This window comes from Salvelinus fontinalis, chromosome 20 (assembly GCF_029448725.1).
Source record: "Salvelinus fontinalis isolate EN_2023a chromosome 20, ASM2944872v1, whole genome shotgun sequence".
Lineage (NCBI taxonomy): Eukaryota > Metazoa > Chordata > Actinopteri > Salmoniformes > Salmonidae > Salvelinus > Salvelinus fontinalis.
The window spans coordinates 35,988,282-35,998,565 of NC_074684.1; the positions used below are offsets into that span (position 1 = coordinate 35,988,282).

Here is a 10,284-nt window from a genome sequence, read left to right on the forward strand (position 1 = left end):
CCCTTGATGTCCCTGTGCAAACACATGAATGTTCAGACCTGGATCTGAAAGGTCACATCATATTGATTCATGGCAAAAGACATCAGCCCCATTATTTAACGGGCAGCACAGCAGGAGACTGCCCAAATGTTGGAATCATGCTTAGCATTGATGCAGGCTGATCAAGTCACATGGTGACCAGACAGTATCTTGATTCACTTGATAGTCTAAGAATGTTTCCATTTGGTTGTTGTTTTTAAAGTAATTACTCAGGAATTTATTTGTAATACATATGTAATCTTTCTTGACTTTATCACTTTGTAAATTCACAGTTGCTCATGTTTGTTAAATTGAAGTTAAAGCTAAAGTGTATAGCTTGATGTTGATTACCTTTTGCTTTCATGCATAGGCCTGCAGGACTTACACAACTCGTCATATTTTCCCTGCTTCAATCCTGTTCCACTTGGTCTCGACCAGAACAGAGGGAGATGGTGTGTGTGGATAAGTTTGTGACTGAGGCTTGTTCAGAGTGTGTAGCCTAGTCGATGCCCTCGGCGCCTCTTGATGTGGGTCAGTTAGACGCGCACTGTTGCAGACAGACAAAACATCTTGCAGTTGACTATAACAGCCTTGGGTTTTCCTTGGGTTTAGACAGAGTACACCATTTGAAGACAAGTTCTATTCAATGGGAGCCATTCGAAAGCACCTTCTTCTTAACGCGCTCGGTGAAGGGCGTATTTTGAGACGAAGTGAGGTTGCGCATTGAACGCAGCGTCGTAAACTATTTTGCTATCCAGCCCCAGCCAAAGGTTTGTGGATTTTATTTTTTCGTTTGCACACCTGCTCAAATCCACTTTTCAACTGTGCGGCTTTTTGGTTAACACCATTTGAACTCTATTAACAGAGAGGTGAAAATTGGATTATTTATTTTGGACAAGCGCGGAAAGGTAAAGGATAACGCCATATGTTTATTGTAACGGATAATAATAACGGACATTTGGACTTGATGGCCAAAGAGCCTTGACAACTGTTGATGGTTACTGTTGTGTTTGTTCTTCGATGCATTTTCACAATGACAGGTGACCAGCTGTTGAATCTCCGAGGAAAACTCTCCTCATTTTCTCTCTGGCTATCTCTGCTCTCTATCCCCGCAGCCTTCGACTCTATTTCACCAGAGTTTCTATCCTGAACCTGTTTGTTATTTTCCAAACATTACGATGGATAATGAGGAGTGTGTAATTTGTTACTTAATAAAACGATGCGGCGCGTTCCCAGCACCTGTTGAACAGTGACAAGCCTACATTATGGCCTGCCGGAGCGGCTGCTGTTGTGGCTTCGGTCCCTTCAACGAGGATAACGCCAGGTTCCTAATGTTAGCGGTGTTTATCATCCTATACCTCCTCTGCGGTGCCGCTGTCTTTTCAGCACTGGAACAGCCGATGGAAGCACAGGCGAAGGACCGCTGGGCGCAGCGTTTTGAACAGTTTAGCCAAAAGAATAACCTGAGCAAGAAAGAGCTGGACAACTTCTTGAGGAACTACGAGGAGGCGAACTTGGCCGGGATTCGCGTTGACACTATCAGACCTCGGTGGGACTTTACCGGCGCGTTCTACTTCGTGGGGACTGTGGTCTCGACCATAGGTGATATGTTATATAGCTCATAGATTATCTCATTATCACATATGACACAAATCATATCCAACACCATGAATCAAAGGTGAAAGCTGGAGATAATCCATTTTATATTTAACTTACTTGGGACAAAATTACATGGCAATTCATATTTTTCAGCACTCCAAAACGTGTCGCTTTTAGGAGTAATTTTACAGGAAAATTAGGCTATAGAACCTGTACTGTGTAGGCTATAGAACCTGTACTGTGTAGGCTATAGAACCTGTACTGTGTAGGCTATAGAACCTGTACTGTGTAGGCTATAGAACCTGTACTGTGTAGACTATAGAACCTGTACTGTGTAGGCTATAGAACCTGTACTGTGTAGGCTATAGAACCTGTACTGTGTAGGCTATAGAACCTGTACTGTGTAGGCTATAGAACCTGTACTGTGTAGGCTATAGGGATGTCATAGGGATGTCTTATGAATACCATTCAATTATTCCACAACTAGAACAATCACAGCCAGCTAACTGATGCTTCAATATGCATGCCTGTCAAGTTCTAATTAGTCTTATTGTGTGTCCTGTAATTGGTTTCAATATGAAACCCTGTTAAATTAGTGCAGCCTGGAGTGACAATTACTAGGAAACTCCAGCAACTCTCTGTCTCTCCCTCTCTGTCCGAATGATATGAGACTGTGTTGGCAAACAAAAGCCTGGTGAAGAGGGGATGTTTATGGCTCACAAGCCAGTCTTATCTCTGATCTTTTGTAGCTAAGCAACACAGCTAAAAGCCTTAATGCCTCTAGATTACTTTATTACATGTCAAGAAAGAAAATAAATGGATTTGGAGGAACTTAGCTAATGCATTTTGTATTCATTACAGATATACTAAATACAGGACATTTCTGTTCTGTAATTTCAAATATAGTAGTAGATATAACCATTCTATATATATATGGTATATATAACCATATAACCATACCATACAGCCAGTGAATGGAAGTAAATGGAGAGATCCCCTTTCACCTCTGACTGCTCATTGTTAAATGCAGTGTGAAATGGAACAGAGAGAGCATGTAGTCAAGGGCTGGATTGGATGGACTCATCATGAGATTCATCACAGCTGGGCTCACTCTGTCCATCAGATGAGAGCTGTGTGTGTGTGTGTGATTCTGTGGGTCCTCCATTGGTCTGAAAGTAGGCATTCCTAGTGTAGTATAAAGGGGTAGTGCGAGAATGAGAGAAGAAGTGATAAAGGATGGTAAAGAGAGAGCGAGAGAAAAGAGGGAGGAGGAGAGAAAAATAAGAAAGGTAAAGAGGAAGGGTTAAGTGTGTGAGGAGAAGTCAATTAGAGATTGTAAAGAGAGAGCGACGAGGGGATGTCTAGAAAGAGAGAAGGCAAAGAATCAAGAATAATATTATTCTTTGTCACCATTAGCAACCCTGTAGGCGAGTGAGTGAGTGGCTGAGGAGGCATTGTGCATGTGACTGAATGGTGCTTCACTCCACTCAGGGCAGAGGGAGGGAGGGAGGGTGTGCTTGTTAACTAATTAACCGTCAGCGTGGAACAAACTCTGAGCTTACTTACTGTACAGATGCTAAAACGCACACACAATCCAAAAGCCAGAGCAAGGCCGTCGTGTTTGTGTGTTTGTGTGCGTGTTTGACACTTCTATTTGGGGCCTGTCTTGTGTGAGCGTTGCTTCAACTTATAATGTGCTTTTCCACCTGTCTCTGAAAGCTGACAGTCTACATTATACTCAGGCTGACTGATTTAGGATTGTGAATAAACAGGATTTGAAATATAACTAAAAATCATACTGCATTGTTCAGTGTGATTCAGTATTGTATTGTCACACTGTTGTTTTCTAATGGTAATGATTCCACTATCTATCCAATCATGGTGTAATTGGTAATAAATTCAAGCAAAAACATAATTACTAGTTTTGACCTGTACTGTTTTCTTTATAATAACATATCCCTCCATCTTCATGTTCCTCAGGGTTTGGAATGACCACGCCAGCGACCATCAGCGGTAAGATCTTCCTCATCTTCTATGGCCTGATCGGCTGTGCCTCCACCATCTTGTTCTTTAACCTCTTCCTAGAGCGCGTCATCACCGTCATCGCCATCGTCCTCAAGTCCTGCCACGAGCGTCGCCACCTTCGCAAGGCCGTGCTTCCTCAACATGGCCGCCGACGCCTCTCTGAGGGCAGCGGTGGAGGCGGCAGGGGCGGAAGAGGCGGCAGGGGAGAGGGGCTGGCTGGGTGGAAGCCCTCGGTGTACTGTGTGATGTTGATCCTGGGCGCCGCCGCCATCTTGGTATCCTGCTGTGCCTCGGCCATGTACTCTGCTGTAGAAGGCTGGGGCTACCTGGATTCTCTGTACTACTGCTTCGTAGCGTTCAGCACCATTGGGTTTGGGGACATGGTGAGCAGCCAGATGTTTGCATACGACCAGGGGAATGAGAACCAGACGGCGTACCGGGTGGGTAACTTCCTGTTTATTCTGACAGGAGTTTGCTGTATCTACTCCCTGTTCAACGTCATCTCCATCGTCATCAAACAGGTATATACTTATAATACTTCAGATTTTATTGCCTTTGTTTAACCAGGTAAGTCATTGAGAAAAAAACTCTTTGACAATAATGACCTGATAATGGCCTGCATCATCCTCAATCCGGTGGGATTGTTGTTATTGTTACTGTATTCATCTTGTTCATTTTATTAAGTAAAGTAGTGACTTTGGGTGTTTTGAAAAGCACTTCTGAATAAAAGTTATTATTGTAGCCATTCATTTTGGAATCGTAAAAAAAAATTGTATTCAGAAAAATGTCATGTAAGCTTAGTCTCTAAGACTTTTATTATAGCATCGCCATTGATCATTTCTGTTGGGACTTTGAGGTGCTGAACTGGCTGCTGAGGAGGCTGGAGGTGCCATGTCGCTGCCCAGGGAGGGGGGGCCACCAACCGCACACCAGACACCCCCGCAGGAACGTGGTAGTGCCCGGACACCTGAGGGCCAGGCGGGACCTGTCCATCGAGACGGACGCGGTGAACGACAGCGAGGCGGACGGACGGAGGATGTCTGGAGAGATGATCTCCATGAAAGACTTCCTGGCTGCCAATAAGGTGAGGAGAAGACATGAACATGTATGCGTCCACTACTTACAATTTAAGGCTGTTCCCAGATCAGACTTTGTGCAGATGTGAAATACTTGAGGCGTGTTCACATATACCTATCAGATCCATATCCTTCAGAGTGTTTGGTACCCTGATTCTCTATATCCGGCCATTTAACCTCACTAGGGTATGTGAAACGGTAGCGTCCCACCTCGTCAACAGCCAGTGAAACTGCAGGGCGCCAAATTCAAAACAACAGAAATCCCATAATTTAAATTCCTCAAACATACAAGTATTTTACACCATTTTAAAGATACACTTGTTGTAAATCCAGCCAAAGTGTCCGATTTCAAAAAGGTTTTACGACGAAAGCACACCAAACGATTATGTTAGGTTAGAGCCAAGTCACAGAAAAAGACAGCCATTTTTCCAGCCAAAGAGAGGAGTAACAAAAAGCAGAAATAGAGATAAAATGAATCACTAACCTTTGATGATCTTCATCAGATGACACTCATAGGACTTCATGTTACACAATACATGTATGTTTTGTTTGGTAAAGTTCATATTTATATCCAAAAATCTGAGTTTAGGCGGGACGCTACTGTCTCACTTGGCAAAAAGCCAGAGAAAATGCAGAGCGCCAAATTCAAATAATTACTATAAAAATTACTATAAAAATCAAAATTTCATTAAATCACACATGAAAGATACCAAATTAAAGCTACACTGGTTGTGAATACAGCCAACATGTCAGAATTCAAATAGGCTTTTCGGCGAAAGCAAACGATGCTATTATCTGAGTATAGCACCATTGTAAACAAAGAGAGAGAAGCATATTTCAACCCTGCAGGCGCGACACAAAACGTAGAAATAAAAATATAATTCATGCCTTACCTTTGACGAGCTTCTGTTTTTGGCACTCCAATATGTCCCATAAACATCACAAATGGTCCTTTTGTTCGATTAATTCCATCGATATATATCCAAAAAGTCAATTTATTTGGCGCATTTGATCCAGAAAAACACCGGTTCCAAATTGTGAAATGTGACTACAAAATATCTCAAAGGTTACCTGAAAACTTTGCCAAAAAATGTCAAACTACTTTTGTAATACAACTTTAGGTATTTTTTAACGTAAATAATCGATACAATTGAAGATGGGATGATCTGTGTTCAATACAGGATTAAAACCAACTGTAGCTAGCTTTCTGGTCACGCGCTTCTAACAAACAGGACACTTCGAATGACCCTCCTTCAAGATGGCCGTACTTCGTCATTACACAAAGGAATAACCTCAACCAACCTCAACCAATGACATCCAGTGGAAGCAGTAGGAACTGCAAGAAGGTCCCTTAGAAATCTGGTTTCCCAATGAAAACTCATTGAAAGGAGAGTGACCTCAACAACAAAAAAATCTGAATGGTTTGTCCTCTGGGTTTTGCCTGCTAAATACGTTCTGTTATACTCACAGACATGATTCAAACAGTTTTAGAAACTTCAGAGTGTTTTCTATCCAAATCTACTATTAATATGCATATCTTATCTTCTGGGGATGAGTAGCTGGCCGTTTAATTTGGGCATGCTTTTCATCCAAAATCCTGAATGCTGCCCCCTACCCAAGAGAAGTTAATTGCATAAGTGAAGTGCAAACGAATCGTGGTTCCTGCCCTGGTTGTTTCCTGGTCGTTCCAGGAAACGTTGCTACTGTATCATTAGATTTATTTTTACTGCTATATTGCTGTACCCAGCGCTTGTTCTACATTTATTTGGTAATGAATTAGTTTCTCTCCATTCATCAGGTGAACCTGGCCATCATGCAGAAGCAGCTGTCAGAGATGGCTAACGGTCACCCTCGCCAGTCAGGCTCCAGCTCCCGCCACAATGGCTTCTCCGGAGGGGTGGGCGCCCTGGGCATCATGAACAACCGCCTGGCAGAGACCAGCGTCGACAGATAGGCCTACACCTATGTATACATATAAGTCAGACTGATTGACTGGCCAGAGAGACAGTCACAAGAAATCAGGACTTCCTCTAAAAATACATTGGTTTTAATTGAACAAATAGAGAAATGTACAATAGCCCAGCCCAACTCAATTCCAGGAGAATAATTGACCCCATGGACTAAAGCCTGGCCAGACCACATCAGTTAAGAATATGTCACGTACACCCCGCACATTCAATCAAGCTGCGAAGGGGAAGGAAGTGCAGTGGCATTCAGTGTGCAGAAAGTTAGCTGTTTCATAACTGTAGAGACAATGAAATACAGTACGTCTGTCCTACTTAATCAAGCTGTCCGTCGCAGGAGAATAATTGACCTGAAGTACCAACCTATACCGCGACGAGGTTCCATTGTAAAAGAACTCTGCCTGCCGCCACCCATTCTTCTCTGATGCATGCTGGTTCATCAGGCAGTGTCTGTGTGCCTGTGTGCATGAGTGTGTTTGTGTGCACGTCTCCTTCACCCACATCTGGATCATGACCAACTGTAGCTACTGCTGGAATCTGGTGGTTACGGTTACCGAGGCAGTTTCCATGGTGACACTACAGAATACAGAAAGCTACCCAGATACATTGTAGCTGAGTGGTTTCAAACTACCCTATGGTATTCTTCATATCACCAGCGAATAACAGCTAGCCAACAAACTGCTCATCACCACGACTACAAACAGCCTACACTGTCATCTTGATCAAGAAGACCCACCGCTCGCCTGCTTTTCAGAGAAAACACCTAAAGGGGAAATGGCCTTCTAAGAAAAATACTGAATTTCCACTGTGTGTAAGAAACCGCAACCGATCTATAAGGGGAGACAGCCTTATGAAAGGCAGGCAAGACTTTTAGAGACAGCTGAATGTGGCAAACAGAAACACTGTCTAAATATCATGCTTCTGTCTGAGTGGTTATGGCTACAGACTTGTTATGTTCATCAGCTGTGATGGGTTTTCTATTGCACTGCTTCCTCTATCTTGTTATCTGTTATGTTTGAGACATAGTGCAATGGACAATAACACCCAGCACAGCAGCACCATTACAAACTAATGGATATCTATTTATTCTAACCAAAATGAAAAACAGAATTCTATTCTTTAGAGATTCCAATTTAGAGCGTATTATCCAAGGGCTGTTATCTTGCTGTTTCACCACACTATGTTGAAACACCATGAGGCAGCAGCATACGGATTCGAACAATGAAGTATCACTCTCTTGTTCATATCTATCTGGACCTGGCTAGCATGCTCATTTTAATGCTATGGAAAAAACAAGCCTCTCTCTAGGTTATTTCAGGGCCCTTTTTCTCATTCTTTCCATGACAGAGGTGTTATGTTCTCGTTCTATTCTGAAACTGGAACGAGAGAAAGAGAGAGACAAGTGAGAAAGGGATCTGTGGGAGAAAAAGAAAATGGCCAGTTGGGTGAAAGAAAAAACGGAGAAGTAGAAACAGAGACAGATCTGTGAAAAGGAGAGTCAGTTTGGGTGAGAGAAAGCAGTAATGAGCAGAGAGAGAGAGAAGAGCAGAAGAGAGAGGAGCAGAACTGTTCAGATCAGAGTCTACATTATGCATTGGGTTGGAGCAGGGGCGACATACGCCTCTTCACACGCCTTGTTGAACGCACCGAAGAAGATGCTCAAATTATATATGGTGCTAGTGAGACAGACTCCTACAGATTTACGTCACAGCGAGCTTTAGTGCTGAATGTCTCAATACCTAGCTAGTTATTCCAAAAAGCTGTAGAGAAAAGAAAAAGCCAATTTATCATGTCTTCCCTGTTACCTCTAATAACACACTACAGTGGAGAAGCAGTATAACGAGTGTGGCGGTCTACAGCATAGCCCTCAGCAAATTAATGTGACTTGATATTTTTGTACCAAGTGGTGATCTAATTTCATGTCACGATTTGAAACGGTGGTCAGTATATTATTGAGAAAATGATAACTCTGCTACTTATTGTCACTAGAAGATTGTTTTTGCTACTTTGTAATTTCATCCATTTTGAAACAACCAATGTATCATTGGGTGACTATACTGTTGACAAAGAAATACAAGAAACAGAAACTACTAACTGTAGAGTAATGACAAGATTGTGACAAAAAAATATGGATACGCCTGAAATTATCATGTCTGGTGGTCTTGTTTGTATGTCGTTCTGTTGGGACTAACTTTATCACAGAGAGAACAGTAGTTGGCTAGCCTCTACCAGGCTTTCACCAACATGAGCGAGACCTGGGAACCGAGGCTAGTAGTTGGCTAGCCTCTACCAGGCTTTCACCAACATGAGCGAGACCTGGGAACCGAGGCTAGTAGTTGGCTAGCCTCTACCAGGCTTTCACCAACATGAGCGAGACCTGGGAGCCGAGGCTAGTAGTTGACTAGCCTCTACCAGGCTTTCACCAACATGAGCGAGACCTGGGAGCCGAGGCTAGTAGTTGGCTAGCCTCTACCAGGCTTTCACCAACATGAGCGAGACCTGGGAGCCGAGGCTAGTAGTTGGCTAGCCTCTACCAGGCTTTCACCAACATGAGCGAGACCTGGGAACTGAGGCTAGAAGTTGGCTAATGTCCCTCAGGAGGGAGGCAGAAAGAGGGTGAGGGAGCCTCTTCACCGCTGCCTATCAAACAGGAGGTGTGAGAAGAGAAAGTGACTCACTGCGTTATTTAAAGCTCCTGTCAAATCACATGTAGTCATAATGGCTCTTTGTGGAGTTCCTAGCTGTAGTTGAGTGTTAATAAGTGGCTGCCCACTCACTATTCCCTTTATGCCCATTCCCAATAACACTGCAACCACACTGGATTAACACATATATCTAACATAAATAGAGATGACTTGAGATATGACGAAATAGAGATGAGGTGTTGAAAAGCTAGAGTCTGGAGATGTTCTTCCTATTAAGGCCATGGGGTTGTGAAACTAATGTCCCTGCACGTGTAACAACAAGAAAGTTAAAAGGTGTTGACATGCTAGAGCTAGATAGGCTATTTGGAGTCTGATGTGGTTTTAATACTTGTCCGGGGTAGACAAACTCTTACAAAGGCTCTTGAATTAGACCAGACAGATGCACATGAGGTGATGACTGGCGTACAAAGACTGCCTTATTTATTCGATTAGTAAAACCTCAGTCATTATGTGAATAGGAGTAAATTGCTGCAACAATAAGTATATCAATCACAATCCTATTATGAAGCGTGTGTGAATGCGGGTGAGCGCAGAGAGCTGAGAGAAAAGGTGGGAGTTGTGCATTATCTCAATGGCTTATGAGAGCTCCCATGCGGCTATTGGGTAGAAGTGAATTAGGATACAGTATGATTAACATACTGTATCTGTGAGTCACCATCTAAATTCAATGCATAGGCCTAGTCGAGTAAATATCCGGCTTTCACTCCAAATCAAGGCCTGGCAAAGAAACAAAAGAATAATCAGATATTCAGCTTCTAAACATTTAATCCACTTTTTTGGTATATTATGTGCCAAGATGAAGTCATAAATCAGTATAATAGATTGGGGGTCAAAGCCAAAAAACATGAAGTTGATCAATCCCTATCGAGAGAGGAGCTCATTTTTTGTTTATGACAG

General features: G+C 42.8%; 1 protein-coding gene across 1 annotated transcript; it reads left to right on the forward strand.

The window, feature by feature from the left end:
* Positions 1 to 284: 284 nt before the first annotated feature.
* On the forward strand, positions 285 to 8,829 carry LOC129817784 (potassium channel subfamily K member 13-like). Its single transcript, XM_055873343.1, has 4 exons — positions 285 to 1,620; positions 3,598 to 4,163; positions 4,499 to 4,726; positions 6,517 to 8,829. The coding sequence occupies exons 1-4, from the start codon at positions 1,284 to 1,286 to the stop codon at positions 6,670 to 6,672; spliced, it is 1,287 nt and encodes a 428-aa protein (XP_055729318.1). The 5' UTR covers positions 285 to 1,283; the 3' UTR covers positions 6,673 to 8,829.
* Positions 8,830 to 10,284: the final 1,455 nt, after the last annotated feature.